This window comes from Argopecten irradians, chromosome 2, assembly GCF_041381155.1.
Source record: "Argopecten irradians isolate NY chromosome 2, Ai_NY, whole genome shotgun sequence".
Taxonomy (NCBI): Eukaryota; Metazoa; Mollusca; class Bivalvia; order Pectinida; family Pectinidae; genus Argopecten; species Argopecten irradians.
Genome location: NC_091135.1, coordinates 35,272,040 through 35,289,595, shown reverse-complemented (window position 1 = coordinate 35,289,595; position 17,556 = coordinate 35,272,040). Strand labels below are relative to the sequence as shown.

Below are 17,556 nucleotides of genomic sequence, written 5' to 3'. Positions count from 1 at the left end.
TATCTTCTGTTGTGGAGAAATACAAGGTGTTAGGCATGTTGGTAATATATATTACATAGGTATCTTCTCTTGTGGAGAAATACAAGGTGTTAGACATGTTTGTAATATATATTACATAGGTATCTTCTGTTGTGGAGAAATACAAGGTGTTAGACATGTTTGTAATATATATTACATAGGTATCTTCTGTTGTGGAGAAATACAAGGTGTTAGGCATGTTTGTAATATATATTACATAGGTATCTTCTCTTGTGGAGAAATACAAGGTGTTAGACATGTTTGTAATATATATTACATAGGTATCTTTTCTTGTGGAGAAATACAAGTTGTTAGGCATGTTTGTAATATATATTACATAGGTATCTTCTCTTGTGGAGAAATACAAGGTGTTAGGCATGTTTGTAATATATATTACATAGGTATCTTCTCTTGTGGAGAAATACAAGGTGTTAGACATGTTTGTAATATATATTACATAGGTATCTTCTCTTGTGGAGAAATACAAGGTGTTAGACATGTTTGTAATATATATTACATAGGTATCTTCTCTTGTGGAGAAATACAAGGTGTTAGACATGTTTGTAATATATATTACATAGGTATCTTCTCTTGTGGAGAAATACAAGGTGTTAGACATGTTTGTAATATATATTACATAGGTATCTTCTCTTATGGATAGGTGATGATTGTGATGTTTTGATGAGTATAACGTCATATTAGATAGAGAAAATAACATTATTTTTTTAACAAAAAACTCTCAGGAACTGATAACTCTGTAGTAAGCAAACATTGAATAATGTGATAAAAATTGTTAAAATGATTACAATCGGTGCTGAATTCAACTCCAAAATTGTGGAGATCGATTTGGACTGTATTCAAAATACAGAGTTGAATTCAGATCATTTTGTAATCATATTGGTTCAGTCAGGTTAAAATTGTGGGCGTCATCTGCCTGACCAAGGGACAAGGCAGTAGAGGTTAAAAAAAATATACGGCAACCTAAATCTGGACTTTAAACAACCATAGCCAACCAACTAACCTAGCCATAAGTACGGTACTAAGTATGTAATTTCAACAGTAAGACCCCTTCCATCCACACCAACAAGCATTATGTAACAGGTTTAGTTCATCTTTATTGTATCAGCTGATATTGAAATGAATCAGAGATAAAACCCACACACAACAAAATACTGAATATGAAGTAACAATCTGAACACAGATTGACAGAAAATCTTTGTTATGCCAAACCTGTCAGAATGTATAATACATAAAAAACATCAGGCCTGATTTGAGTAATTGAACAATATGTGTTGCTACTGGTGATGCCTTGTGTAATGATATCAAGGCTGTTATAGAACTACGTCAGTTCATCCACAGACTCGACAGTCGGCAAAGACTCAATTAATTCCCGTTAAATCTCATATTTACTTATCTTAAACATACCTGCATGTCTGAACTTCATTTGTGACGTAAGTCGATTTTGATGTGAGTTGATGTGGATTTTGTGATATGCTGTACACCAGGATATAAAACTTTACAGGGATGTGAAGCTGACAATGCTGTACACCAGGATATAAAACTTTACAGGGATGTGAAGCTGACAATGCTATATAGCCATTATGAGAACGAGGTTTAAGCATAGCTGTGAGCTGTCAATGTCTGTTCTATATAATTCTGATCATCGACCCCCAAATCAAACTGAACATCATATGACTTCATTTTTTGTAACAATTTGCCAAATTTTTTTCAACATGAATCCATGACCTCATACAAGATCGATCAAGATTTTTACATAATGTGATATCTTTTTATCTTATTGATGACGACTTGTCTTGATTTGTGCTCTGCACATTAACCTCTATGACAAAAATTAAAAATTCTAAATCAAATTTTACTACTAAGCCACACAATTAATCAATTATTATAAGTCTTCAAATTATTCACTAATGAAGACACATTTGAGGGCGTTAGAAAAATGATTCAGAGATTAGAACAGGACATAGTGAAATCACAAGAATGTAATGGCTACATTATATACATATATATAAACATTAAAATTTTTTTTTTAAAAAAATGGTCATGATTCCAATTTTTTATTTCAATTTACAAGCCTATTTTTGTATACTGAGCAATTTAAGAAAATTCAATTCGATATTGACTCACACAAAGGATACTGTAACCAGCCCTGAAGAATAGGTAAATAGGTTTCTCTAAAACTAGTTTAGATTTGCAGCAGCAGAAGTAAAAATTTCCTAAAAGTATGTTATCTTTGATATCATGCAATAAACTGGAATTTGGTCCATTAGGCTCCAAATTGACCAGGTAAAGTACAAACAGTAGGCATAAGTCGGCCATAAAAAACTGCTGGAGCTGGCGAAGTGAGGATGGTGAATATTTAATGCATTAATCACGTCCACCCATAGTTGAAGTAAACACCCATAAAACATGTCCGTGAGGCAGGGTTTATACCCCATCGTAATAAAGGCAATAAATCAACCCAACAACAAAACATAATAACAAAGACATCCATTCGTTTAACATAAAATGACATATTTTATCAATTACCTGCCAAGACTTGTCATCTAATGCAAAATTTCCCAGGTATATGATTTCAAAATCATAAAATTACAAAAAAAAAACAAAAAAAAATCGAATTATTTTTTAAATCTAAATATAGCCGACTTGAAATTTGAATCTTTTGCTGGTGTAAAATATTTTTTACTGATAGGAAAAAATGAAAATAGCAAATGTGTCATAAAATTATGTTATTGTCACATCTGTTCAAGAAAAGATGTAATAACGTTAAAAGATACAACAAAAAGATTTTTTCCGTGAAAGCATACCCGGTTTACAAAATTAAAAAAAAAATCTTTACCAGTAAATTACAATAGTAACATGTAATTGGAAAGCTGAATACTTTCATAATTTTTTATTATTAAACAGTGATTAAAATTAAGATATTTTTAATATTATTAAAGCATTATGATTCATTAAAATCTAATAGAAACAATTTGGGTTCATTTCTTGAATTTTACGAAAATTTGTAAACTGATCTAACAGCGTAAAACACTACATCAGAAATACAAATTAGGAGATTCAGCCATATCAGCTGACATCACTGTATTCTATATGTATATTGTATTGCTTGGAAAATAAGGAAATAACACACCTATTTTTTATTTGAAAGCAATTTGTCTTGTATGAAATAAAAAAAGTTCAATTCAACCCAAAATATGGATATATTTATAGACAGTATAAAAATGGATACTTAGAGCTAAATGTAGAAAATAAGAAGTAACAAGAAACATTGATTCCTGAGGTTTGGGATGTAGTTATACAAGTATAGCCGATTAATTATCTTTGAAGGTCACAGATTTTGTAATTTAAACTTAAAATGAGAAATTGAATTGCTAAAATTAAAATTCTTCGATATATCAATAAGAAAACATTGAATTTTCTATCGTGACCACATGAAGCTACCACAAAATCAGGAAAATGTCATCCCTACCACCAAGTTATCAACCATGCAGTATTGTACTAGTAATAAGTCCTCAAGGGGCTATGGTGGCAGTGTGGTTAAGGTGACGGACATATTTCACCACAAGACCGCATTTTTTGACAATGGGCTTATTGCTGAACATGGTACTTGTTGCTGAACTTTGTGCTTATTGCTGAGTATGGGGCTTATTATTGAGCATGGGGCTTATTGCGAGTCAAAAAGGGTACATGGTGATCATGGGGATGGAACAAATCTGAGATTTACTGCAGTTAGATTGATGTACTTTTAGCCTCTGTCACCGCACAGAGTTTATATCATATACCACCGGCTTCATTTTACATCATAAATGTATCCTCATTATATTTTACTACTAAACTGCATCAATAAATCTACGTGGCATGTTCCGAAATAAATGTTTGTGTAAATATGAGGCCGGTAAATCAGTCAAAATCAGGAGAAATTTCAGTCAAGATTAACTAATTTACGAGCAGTAAGTGATATTGGGGCCGAGGACTATTACATAATTATTACTGTCCATTTAGACAACACTAAAGCAGGAATAATTTAACATATCGCCCCACAACCTGCCAATCAAATGCTGCTAATATTGTTATATTCCTAGCGATACGTACATAGATTTTGTTGGAGAGTGCGCCCATAACGGTGGGATTTGACAACGTCCTGACAATCAGATGACAATTTGACGTACTTTACACTAGTGGCCTTATCAAGAAAGTCACTGGCCAGGTGATTACCATTCAGAATCGCCTAATAATGATGATGAGCTTCAAAATTAATTCCAAAACAGACCCTAAGATAGTGATAATTTTCATACTTTTCACATGAAGTACAAATCTGCCTTAATTTCTCTGTGGCAATTAGTACAGGAGTACGGTACTTAAAGAACATCACTAGTAAATTAGTTATCATATGATGATCATGGTAGCATTTTAATACGAACATTTTCTTAATTAACATTTGCAAATTATAAATTACAATTTGATATCATTGAATAAAATATACCAAAATTTTTGAAGTTTGGCCCTAAATGATCCTGATTGCCAAAGGGTCATTAAACCTAAGCAAACAAATAAAAGGACATATCTTATTATCTTACTTAAGCCATACCTCAAAATGTAGGTCACAGCATTCTACTTTTGACACATGACACATAACCTCACATTTGTGTAGCTGTAACTTAAGCATGAAACTTTACGGATATCATAGGATATAGATCTCCAAAAGCTTCTTTGATGTGGGTCAAAGGTCAAATTTAGGTCACAGAGACCAGTGTATCATGTACAGGTAACCAGTGTATCATGTACAGGTAACCAGTGTATTATGGACAGGTAACCAGTGTATCAGGTACAGGTAACCAGTGTATAAGGTACAGGTAACCAGTGTATCATGTAACCACTGTATCAGGTACAGGTAACCAGTGTATCATGTACAGGTAACCAGTGTATCAGGTACAGATAACCAGTGTATTATGTAACCAGTGTATCAGGTACAGATAACCAGTGTATTATGTAATCAGTGTATCAGGTACAGGTAACCTATGTATCAGGTAACCAGTGTATCAGGTACAGGTAACCAGTGTATCAGGTACAGGTAACCAGTGTATCATGTACAGGTAACCAGTGTATCATGTAACCAGCGTATCAGGTACAGGTAACCAGTGTATCAGGTACAGGTAACCAGTGTATCAGGTACAGGTAACCGGTGTATCATGTACAGGTAACCAGTGTATCATGTACAGGTAACCAGTGTATCAGGTACAGATAACCAGTGTATTATGTAATCAGTGTATCAGGTACAGTTAACCTATGTATCAGGTAACCAGTGTATCAGGTACAGGTAACCAGTGTATCAGGTGCAGGTAACAAGTGTATCATATACAGGTAACAATTGTATCAGGTAACCAGTGTATCAGGTACAGGTGACCAGTGTATCAGGTGCAGGTAACCAGTGTATCATGTACAGGTAACCAGTGTATCAGGTACATGTAACCAGTGTATCAGGTACAGGAAACCAGTGTATCAGGTACATGTAACCTGTGTATCAGGTACAGGTGACCAGTGTATCATGTACAGGTAACCAGTGTATCAGGTACATGTAACCAGTGTATCAGGTACAGGAAACCAGTGTATCAGGTATAGGTAACCAGTATATCAGGTACAGGTAACCAGTGTATTATGTACAGGTAAGCAGTGTATCATGTACAGGTAACCAGTGTATCAGGTAACCAGTGTATCATGTACAGGTAACCAGTGTATCATGTACAGGTAACCAGTGTATCAGGTACAGGTAACCAGTATATCATGTACAGGTAACCAGTATATCAGGTGCAGGTAACCAGTGTATCATGAACAGGTAACCAGTGTATCATGTACAGGTAACCAGTGTATCAGTTACATGTAACCAGTGTATCATGTACAGGTAACCAGTGTATCAGGTACATGTAACCAGTGTATCAGGTACAGGTAACCAGTGTATCAGGTACATGTAACCTGTAAATCAGGTACAGGTGACCAGTGTATCATGTACAGGTAACCAGTGTATTGTGTGTCAGTGTATCAGGTAGAGGTAACCAGTGTATCAGGTACAGGTAACCAGTATATCAGGTACAGGTAACCAGTGTATTATGTACAGGTAAGCAGTGTATCATGTACAGGTAACCAGTGTATCAGGTAACCAGTGTATCATGTACAGGTAACCAGTGTATCATGTACAGGTAACCAGTGTATCAGGTACAGGTAACCTGTATATCATGTACAGGTAACCAGTATATCAGGTACAGGTAACTGGTGTATCAGGTACAGGTAACCAGTGTATCAGGTAGAGGTAACCAGTGTATTATGTACAGGTAACCAGTGTATCAGGTACAGGTAACCAGTGTATAAGGTAACCAGTGTATCAGGTAGAGGTAACCGGTGTATCAGGTAGAGGTAACTGGTGTATCAGGTACAGGTAACCAGTGTATCAGGTAACCAGTGTATCATGTACAGGTAACCAGTGTATCAGGTAACCAGTGTATCATGTACAGATAACCAGTGTATCATGTACAGGTAACCAGTGTATCAGGTAGAGGTAACCAGTGTATCAGGTAACCAGTGTATCATGTAACCAGTGTATCAGGTACAGGCAACCAGTGTATCAGGTACAGGTAACCAGTGTATCAGGTACAGGTAACCAGTGTATCAGGTAGAGGTAACCAGTGTATCAGGTACAGGCAACCAGTGTATCAGGTACAGGTAACCAGTGTATCAGGTACAGGTAACCAGTGTATCAGGAACAGGTAATCAGTGTATCATGTACAGGTAACCAGTGTATCAGGTAGAGGTAACCAGTGTATCAGGTAACCAGTGTATCATGTAACCAGTGTATCAGGTACAGGCAACCAGTGTATCAGGTACAGGTAACCAGTGTATCAGGTACAGGTAACCAGTGTATCAGGTACAGGTAATCAGTGTATCATGTACAGGTAACCAGTGTATCATGTACAGATAATATCCCATATGGGAAGCTAACAGTTTCTCTCTAATAGATTTAATAATATAAATACATGAAATCTCAATTCAAGCAATATATTATTTTATTAAATGTTTGTATTTAAGTTAAATATTCATATTATTTTAACAAATGTTTTTTTTTATAATGAATTGATTTCAAATTGTCCTCATGACAAAAGTGTGCTTGAAATTGATTCATTAAAACCTGATCGTAATTAATAGTTCTTATCACCTAATTACAGTGACATTATGAATCAGTTATGTAGCAATAGCACACACACTTGATTCAAACAACTTAAATAATATTTTGAATTTTGTAACAGAATGAACAGGTACAGTAAAGCAGGTAAATAAAGAGACATAGAAATAATGATAAAATGTGATATTTTTGATAAGATAAATAAAAAATACAAATACATGATAAATAGTAAAAATATATGAATAAATGAATAAAAGTGTAGATTAAGGAATAAAGAGAGATCGGATTGTAAAATAACAGATATAAGCTATGATAAGGCTGGAGATATCTGACCTGTATATATAGAGCAGAGTTTATGGCTGGTGAAGCACGATTTGTATTGATCTGTGTATAAACATGTAAGGATGGGTTTACAAATATCACCAGCTTGGTGTTCATCAACAACACAAATCACATCTACATCATCATCACAAAGAAACAAACCTGATGTCATTGTTGGCCTGATCCTACTGACCGCTGTAATGCATCACAGATAATTCTCCAAATCACCAGAGACAAACACATCCTTGTACAGAGAAAATCGTCCTCAGAACAAAACATCACGTGTAAATGGTTAACGCTGTCCCATTGTTTTTCATGTCCTGAACCTATTTTTCTAATGTATGTGTGAGAGATATATTCTGTATCCATGAAGAGATAGGTGATCTCTATATTAAACCTACTGACGGACAGCAGTAGCAGTCTGTCTAAGTATATATATCATAATTGTACAATACAGACTAACAAGGCCCTAAATGTATTGTTGAATCATGGTAGACTCAATGAAGGCCGTCATGTCTCATCTCTCCACTGTCATCAAGTCTTAATACACACATTTATCTGTGGGGGGAGGGGGCACCTAGTCATGGTCGCTCACCTGCCCAGCCGACCAACAGTAGCAGCATATTTACTTGACAGCCTCCTGTATATAACCGACGCGTCCAGGTGTTTAGGTACCTGTACCAGTACTGTAACACTCACCTATGTCCTATTCATTTTCCACTTCTAACCACAACAAATACAAATCAACATATTTTATACATGCACCTTTAAAATCCTATAAACTTTATCACTAAAGACATTTTTTCCACCTTTCCTATTTTCTCAATTTATCCAAAGCACCAGTGTTCATATCTATTGGGGATAGGTGTCAATGGTGTTTCTCGTTATAATGATAAATCACCGCTAACTCATACCAAGTCTTATAATCTTTAAACAAAATCTCACCAGGTTCTCGACCATACATTCATCCCTACCTCAATCTTCTGTCTTTCATCCATGTGTCCTGAGCTAAAGGTAATGATAATTTTTTTTCCTTGAGTACTCGACACACAATACTAGCAGTATAAAACCTTAAAGAACCAGCTGCATTAGGTCTGTGTGTGAGAGCTTTGTTTCAGCGGTGCTGGTTTTCACCTGTCAATAATCGTAAATTTCAGCCTTTTGAGTTGACATATTAAATCAGTTGACAGGATGACCATAGGCGAGATATATTGATTTTCTGTAAGCATTGCTGGCTGTCAGACTCAAGTGCTGCTCACCCAGGGGAGTCCAAAGGTATTATAACGTACCAATCATTAACTTCATTCTCACGTTTTTATTTCTTTTCTTTTCACATGTTTGATTTAAAAATCTCCAACAATCAATGCAAAAATAAAATAGAATTTTACAACACAGATCAAATTTGCTTTTTTTCGGAAAGTGATTTAGAGCTGAGACTCAACGGCTATCTGCCTTTTACAATGTTAACAGACAGAGGCGGTTAATGGAACTTGTTCTATTTTTCCTACAACAAATATTTGCCTTTCACAAAACATGGAAATAGCAACTATAATATTGATATTTAAATGAAAGCAGAAAAAATAACGATTTTAATGCACATTACATTTTGTTTAAAATTCAGAAAGATGAAAAGATCCTTTCAGGGGTGAATTTTCTATCAGAGTGAATTAATGTTTTTAATTCAAGCGAGAAAAAAATGTTTTTTCTATTGCATAGCATGATAATGCACCTTTGCTAATCTATAATGGTATGACCTGGTTTTGACACGGCACGGCTTCAATAGGTATTTAATCCAGCCTGTGGGATCATTTGAATTTTAAAAAATCTCTTTGATGAACATAACAGAACAATGACATGTATAAATCAAATATCATAAACCTGTCACATATATTCTGCCTAAACAAATCCAGATATCATGTTAAGAATGTTTTTTAGTTCATATCATATTACCCCCACTAGAGAATTTTAAACTTTGTAAATGCCAATCAAAACTATCAACTCTGATATGTATATATATATATATATCTACATAACCAAATATATGTATATTATTATGTTAAATAGCCTAATATTGAATAAAAGTGTGTAATCATTTAGAATTCGGTTGATTGAACAGAGGACAGCCTGCTATCCCGGTTCTATTATTGATAATCATATTTTGAAGTGGTGATAAGAATCTGCCTTGATAATCATCCAAAGTTACTATACCCCTGTGCTCCCCCCACCTGTACGAACTCCGCGACGCTACGTCAGGGTAATTTATTAACATGACTGGGCTAAGTGAACGCAGGCAGATGCTTGGGTGGATGGATCTTGTAAAGTACCCTTAGCCCTGCAAAAGCTAGGTGGGGGAAATGAATGATTTCAATCTGTCAAGTCACAAAAAGGACCTGTCAAGAATCGGGCTGATTTATTATGAGCCGATATTAAGAAACATGAATTTACCTGAGTGCGTAAAGAGACCGATGACATGAATGAAGGACGGCTATCAATCCTGGGCGACTATTTCATTAAATGAAACTTGATATGAAGCTATTGTGACGAATCAAGTTTTATGGTAGAGTATGTGACAAATTATATGGTGTGTGTTTTGGCTGGTGAACAGCGTAGGGTGACAATCAATCAGCTCTAGTATGTCCACCCCCTGTGTGACAGCTCACTGCACTAACACACAGCTGACAGGGGGGATAGCTAGGGGCCAGCTGATACAGGGGGATAGGGGCAAAGCTGATATAGGGAGTAGAAAGGGGCTCAGGAGCAGGGGCTGGGACTAAGGTAGGGGCAAGTGGGTGGGGCTGGGACTGGGGTAGGGCAAGGGGAGGGAAAAGGGCCCAGCTGAGAGAGGGAGTAGGAAGGGGGTTCAAGGCAGGGCAAGGGGGTGGGGCAGGGGAATGGGTGTAGGAAAAGGGCCCAGCTGATAGAGGGTGTAGAGAGGGACCAGGGGCAGGGGCAAGGGGGTGGGGAAAGGGCCCAGCTGATATAGGAAGTAGAGAGGGGCAAGGGCCCAGCTGATAGAGGGTGTAGAGAGGGGCTCAGGGGCAGGGGGAAGGGGGTGGGGAAAAGGCCCAGCTGATAGAGGGCATAGAGAGGGCTTCAGGGGCAGGGCAAGGGGGTGGGGAAAGGGCCCAGCTGATTTAGGAAGTAGAGGCATCAGCAATTCCCTTACACAGGGAAAGGGATAAGTCCCAGAAGCAGGGGACAAATGTTTTAGGCAGTGATATATAAGCTTTATAGGGCAGGATTTCGGCTGAAAGGTAAATATCTTCTTACCAAAAAGGACATTTATCTGGCAAAAGGTGGTATCTTAATATGAAAGGGCTTTAATGAAGTTAAAAAAAAAGAAGGATGGACTTCCCAACAAAGGGGCATTAATCAGGTAAAATATGGTATTCTTAATCTTCTTGCAATTACAGGACTTCCTGTGTGATTCATGTCGGGTAATGAACATCAACTCTGTCAGTGATTTATCGAGATTTCATCATGATTTACGTTTTTTCCACTTTTGAAAAAACCTGCAACCCATCAATGAATCTGGCATCACCAATCATCCAAATTTTTCAAATGGATCCACTTCGCCTTAAAACAGACAAATCTTCGACACATGTTTTCCCTATTTCTCAATGTCTCTCTCTCTCCATGTTTTTTTTTTTTAAACCTGTTTCAGCATTAATATTGGATTAGTAAATCTGTGACAACAGATCGTCCAGTACTATTATATTTTATACCATCCATAAATCGCACTTACAGATAGTAATTACTATAGATATTTTTTCTCTGTCAGAAAAAGCGCCTGATGCCTAGCCTCTATCAAATCATTAAATTGTGGTATTGTTATATAACTGGAAGCCTGACAATAATATCGGGGCATTCACACATCTATGATCTATAAACTATCACGTAAATACCACTTAAATCGGACAAAATTACCCTAACTAGCCTTGAACAAGAATTTACACTAGTGCTTTCTGGCCAAACCTTGTGCTATATCGAACTCCATTATACGATAAATGTACATTAATCCACACAACACATAATTAATACCAAGATACCAAAATGATCATATTTCATCCTGTTAAAAAGCTTATTTTCTCAAATGGAGTTTTATTACATTTTCATTTTCATAATTATACTTTAATAACTATATTTCATCAAGATAGAACAGCTTAATTTGGATAAACGATTTTCTCAAATTTGTTAAGTATTTGCCAGCAGAGATCAAAGAGACTAATTTGAATTAACTTCCCCTTAACTGAGCTCTGTCAATAGATACATAAACCATGCTAATTGGACAATTAAGACAAAAATCATTACAATCGTGAGGAGTCGGTAATTTTAATTTCATTAACTCACTCGAGGCATTATATCACAACAATATTGTTCGCTCTACGCTTGTTTTCTTCTTTTGTAATTAACACATGAATTTGATCCCTATATGAAATGAAAAACGGATTGATTAATTGAAAATTTTAGTGGTGTATCCAAGCATAAGTATTGAAAGTTTATGAGAGATATAGGTTTACACAGCTGTGAGGGGTATATATACAGAGTTATTATCATATAATTTTCTTACCAATAACGGGGTACTTCTGAGAGCAATTCATAATGTGAAAATTGTATAAGGAATAATGACTGATCTGTTCTAATCTCAAATATCTGATCATCGGATCACTGTCGCTCATCAATCAGTGCTATCAAATTTAAAAGGATAGGAGAAAAGTCTTTGATATTTGTGGCCTTGGAAAGATAGATTTATTGACATGAGGGGCCATGTTGCCATGGGTAACGACCAATCAGAATTGAGCTTACACTGTCATGTTGTCACTAGTCATCTCTTTGTCATGACCAAATAATGGTAGTTTTGTGTGCCACCAACTTTCTGAAGACTGTCGTTTAATCATGTTAAGAGTCTGTCATCTTTCACCTTGATACAACATAATTGACGGCGAAATGTTTTTTTTTTAATTTTCAATCTTTATTGAATTTCAAAAAAAAAAAAAAAAAAAAAGAAGAAGAGAAAATGTCAGTTCAACTTTTTCGAATTAAGATTTGTCAATAAGTAACATCACCAGATTAATACAAAATTTGCTTTTCATTTTCTTAAATCAAAGCTACCTACCAGGTATATATACATTTTAAATTTTAAGTAATATGGTACTTTTCAGTGTTAATCTGCCAGGAATATTAAAATTGCCATGACACAACCAGCATTTTAAATAATCTGACATTCACAGTTTGAATTAGACAATTTCAGGTAAATTTAAATAGAAGAGATAGCGCATTATTTAGAAACTTTACGATTTAAATGCAATAAAATTTCTCTTCCAGAAATGCCAACCTCAATATGCTTATACATCATACCGGCCTCCAAACCTCTTAATATTGGCATCCTGAAAAAATTCTGTGGCACTATATCCTATATGGAATGAAGCACTGATTACGCATGCACTGAAGGCAAAATGAATTATTTTATATTATTTTTGTGTAACTAGACATATTCATACACGATTAAACACTGATTATTGTTCAAATGATGAATATCGTTTATGCTCTGTCGGCGGTGGAGCATCTTTAAGCATTAAACTATCTTCCTATGACATCTATGATCTATATAGATGCCAGTCAGCTTTGCAGACATTCTTCATAATGCGCACTAGCGCATTATTATATGATTGTTTGCAAAGCTCTGGTATCTATAGACCATATACATGTGTATGTTATAGGAAGATAGTTTAAAGTTTATATTTACATTATCAATTCATTTTGGCGTCTCTGCATTAACATTGTTTAAGCTAGACCAGGAAAACTGTTTATCAACGACGATTTAATCTACAAGATGGAACAGCTATTTTGACGTTGATCAGTTGACGTCACCATGTCAACATCAATGACGTCAAAATGGGTGTCAGTTATACCGTCATATACTTCACTTTGCCTTGGTTAGTTTATATAGTAGAAGTAACAAGTAAAGGTAAATATAATGGTCTATTAGCCTACATTTAGGTTTAAAAATATAAATCAGTCATCCACATTCAACTTTAACTTCTATAAACATATACTTCAGGGACTTGCACTTTTTTGGGAATACTTATAAAATATTCTATAAGAAAGAAAAAGCTTTTATTTCTTGTCATTTTTCAACCCTTTTTGAGATATGATAATTAATGTAGACCAATAAGCCCTTCAATTCCTTTCTTATGACAAAGTATATAGTCGTCGTATAATATCGGTTCTGACATACTAAACTCACAAACTTTCATAATATGACAAATGTAATGTGCGTGGATGTCTATCATAATATCTTGTGATGTATCAAGTCTGTGCCTCGTAATCTCATCCACTGGGAGTCTGTCATCATTATTTTTCTTCCTTTGTTTGACAAACTTAGAAAATGCATAAAAGGTTTAATATTGCATCCGTTTCTAATATCAAAATGTCACTACTTACTTCCATTTCAACATCTTGAAATGGATAATTTTAATATCTTATGATTTAAAAGCTGCAAATATGGCTTCTTGACTATAGTTTCAACTGTAAAAAAGAATAACTTGAAACATGAGCAGTTATTCTACAGGTTTTGTAATGTCACAAATGATTTGCATTTCCTTTGCTAATAAAACAAAAAAATATCATTGAAAAAACTTTGAATGTATGAACACAACAAAACCTTAATTTATATCACTTCACATTATCTGTCAAACTTTTGGGTAAATTTTAGCTTCAATAATATTTTATATTTGTACCATAAGTGTATGAACAAGCTAACCATGTCATCGACTAGGCATATTTACATATCAATAATTATTTTTGGTTGTGGTTTTCTTAAGGTATATAGATATTTTGTTGAAAACAATCCATTATGCAGCTAATGAGCATTGATAATCTTTAATCGACCAATCAGGTGATAAACTTTTATCAACCAATCAGATGATAAACTTTCATCGACCAATCAGGTGATTAACTTAATCGACCAATTAAGAGATAAAGGTGATAAACTGTAATCAACCAATCAGGTACTTTAACATAGGCCTCAAAATTGACCAATCTGGATACAGAACAGATATTCTTTTTCAACCAATCAGATTAACAAACAGTTGATCTGAATCAACCAATAAGGTAAGTTAAACTGACAACAAATCATCCAATCAAACAAATTAACACAAGTTTTTAATTAATCAGTTTGAGCCAGACTCCAAATCTGTTTAAGATTCATAAATCATTTACATGTATATATTATCTAACTTTGAAAGAATGATAAGATATAAAATTTTGAAAAATACAAAGACTTTAGTTTGTTGACTATGTGACCACTTTAAGCCAACTAGACAAAGATATGGTGCTTCAATATCTAGAATGTGAAAGTGTATTCAGGATGAATCATGAAAGTGTTCATTGTAAACAAGTTGTTTTATATGCAGGGTATGAATTATTACTCTGACCTTTGACCTATAAACTTGATTTGTTGAACTCTGTGTCAATGTCTTGTTTGCCTGATCATAAATACAGTGAGGGATGTGGCAGGGTGTGATGTGACAGTTATGTGGAGAGTTGTGTGGAGTCCCTGGAGTACCTGGGCCCAGGCAGGTAGGCAGGAGGAGTGTGTGACTATACATCTGGGGCCAACATTAACCTACACCGGCATGACATAACAAAGAAACATTACCCTGACTCAAACCCACGATTTATGTCCGACTATCGTGATCGAGTCAAATAATTCAACAATCCAAATTAGTGCCATCAATCATACAGAGAGTTATACAGGGCTAATGAGGTGAATACGGTAGCCACTACTGCTTCCTCTTGCAACATCTACATCTAACTATAATCTCCACGTTACATAGGCTCTACGTGTAATTATAACATTAATAACACAGAAATCTCAACTAGCATGGCATATTACACCATCATATATCATTCAATTTGTGGCAATTGGGAAATAACTAAATGTTATTTATTAGGAAATGAGAAAAATATTTCACTTAGCATTAAAAATATGAATATTAAAAAAAAATGTTTGTATAATGAGGAAACCTTGATTCTTGAAAAGCATATTTAAGTCTTTATCAATTCTATCCTAGATGGTATTCTAAAGTTTTGATATAAATGATTGAGAATCTTTTCTGAAATTCTATAATGAGTCAGATCTATTGACCAAAACCAAAATGATAATGATTTAATCTTTTGAATTGAAGACAATTTCTGAGAATCCAATACAGCTAATTAAGATAACAACGAAAAAGATGTGAATGCCCAAAATGATAATAAAATGACCACAATGAAAATATGATAAACAATGGCAGAAAAAACAAAACTGGGGAAGCTAAATTTGTACAAGGACCAAGGAGTTCCAGCAGAGTAAGTGTTCATGTGATAAAAAAATCATTCTGAAGTAGTTTAAAAATTTTAATTTGACAATTGAGCAAAGAATAGATTTTGTAGACCCTATTATCAGCCAAGGTCGTTTATTGGCATGTCAGGTATTCAGAGATGGAGGAAAGCCGGAGCATCCGGACAAAAACTGCAGACCTATGGTCAGTACCTGACAACTGTCCCAATTAGCATTCAAACTCGATACCCAGAAGTGGAGGGTTATTGGTCGGAAAACTCAGCCACCACAGTCTCCATTGAGGAAAAATGAGATCTGTTGAAATTTCCTCAAGGATATGTGGAATTATCAATTAAATATGAAAAGCTGTCACTTACAAAATGTAATGTATATATTAGTAGTATGAATTATACATGAAGAAATCAATTTTTCACATTTTTTTTCTCTCTCGAAAACTCAATTCATTCAGTAGTAAGCAATTGCTTTTTTCAAACTTATTCATAAATAAGACTTTGCCGTACAAAGAGTAAATGACATGTAAAAACACTTTTTACTTTAATCAATTAACAATCACAAGCCCAAAGACGAGCTATTCCGTGAAAACTGAACATGTCAAAGTAAGAACATTCAATCAATCCTTCAACGTAGTCAATACAGATCAGGATGCCAAGACAACTGTCTTCACCTTAGCATCAGCTGGGGCTGTACAGGAGAGAAAAGCCGACTAAAATCATGGTCCCCTCTTCTACCAGGAATCATTCTGGCAGGCGCCATGTTAAATCTAACCATCATTCTTGTATCACAACAGGTTACTTAGCTTAGATAACAACTGTACTTTTCCCAGATCTCAGCTGCAGCAACTCTAGGGTTTCTGCTTAGAATTAAGCCAAGAATTCTTTGTATAAAAAACATGTTCAAGTTTTTTTTTGCTTGCTTTATACTTTTACAGGTTTAGAGCATTGAAAGATTCAACTGTCTTTAGCCATTACGCATTGCAGAGAGTTAAGTCCCTTTTTCAGTGAATCAGTAGATCACTTCCATTCCATAAAATATGACTTGTTTTTGTATAATCAAAGTGCACTGTTAACCAATAAATTTTACTTCTACACGCAGATGAATGTATTAATACTCATTATCTGTAAAACCTTGATACATCTAATGAATTGTCCGTGTCATTTTAGGACAGAGGTTGGGGGTGTGCAGCATCAACCTATGACAGTCCCGGGCAATGGTGCCACATGGGTTTCAAACTTGCGGCCCAAAGGTGGAGGGATAGAGATTAAAAAGTTGGAACCTAATCACTTGACTGGATACTCTCATACACACTTAACTTTGTCACCCCTGAAATCTTATAATGAACTGCCCTAGTACATGAATCTAAAGAGTCCAAATGCATCCTTAGGGGTACAAGGGTTAAATTTATTTGACATTAAATATTTCCTTCAGGATGAATCATAAGTGACTAAAACCTTTATTTGATCTTAATCAGACTTATTTCTCTACTAACGTCTATCTGATGTAACCATAAGTAGTAATTGTCATTAGTTGTTTTACATTTGATCCGCTGACCAGCCAGAGTGACCAATAGATAAGTTGTGTCCAGTCCAGCTAGGCTTGGCACCAGATGAATCTCCTGTTTATATTTTTTCTCCTTGTGATTTATACATTTTGTCTGGAGTGTTGTCGACTTTTGTCCATTTTT

General features: G+C 35.1%; 1 protein-coding gene across 4 annotated transcripts in view; it reads right to left on the bottom strand.

Moving 5' to 3' along the window:
- Window positions 1–17,556, bottom strand: part of LOC138315294 (teashirt homolog 2-like) — a 143,957-nt gene that overhangs the window by 10,877 nt on the left and 115,524 nt on the right. Inside the window, exon 1 of one of the 4 annotated variants that reach the window (XM_069256190.1) lies at window positions 7,694–8,110. The exons of the other annotated variants lie outside the window; for them this stretch is intronic. Coding sequence (XP_069112291.1) covers window positions 7,694–7,703 — 10 coding nt within the window. The 5' untranslated portion in view covers window positions 7,704–8,110. Of the gene's footprint in view, window positions 1–7,693; window positions 8,111–17,556 lie in introns of those variants that run through there. 4 annotated transcript variants of the gene reach the window in all.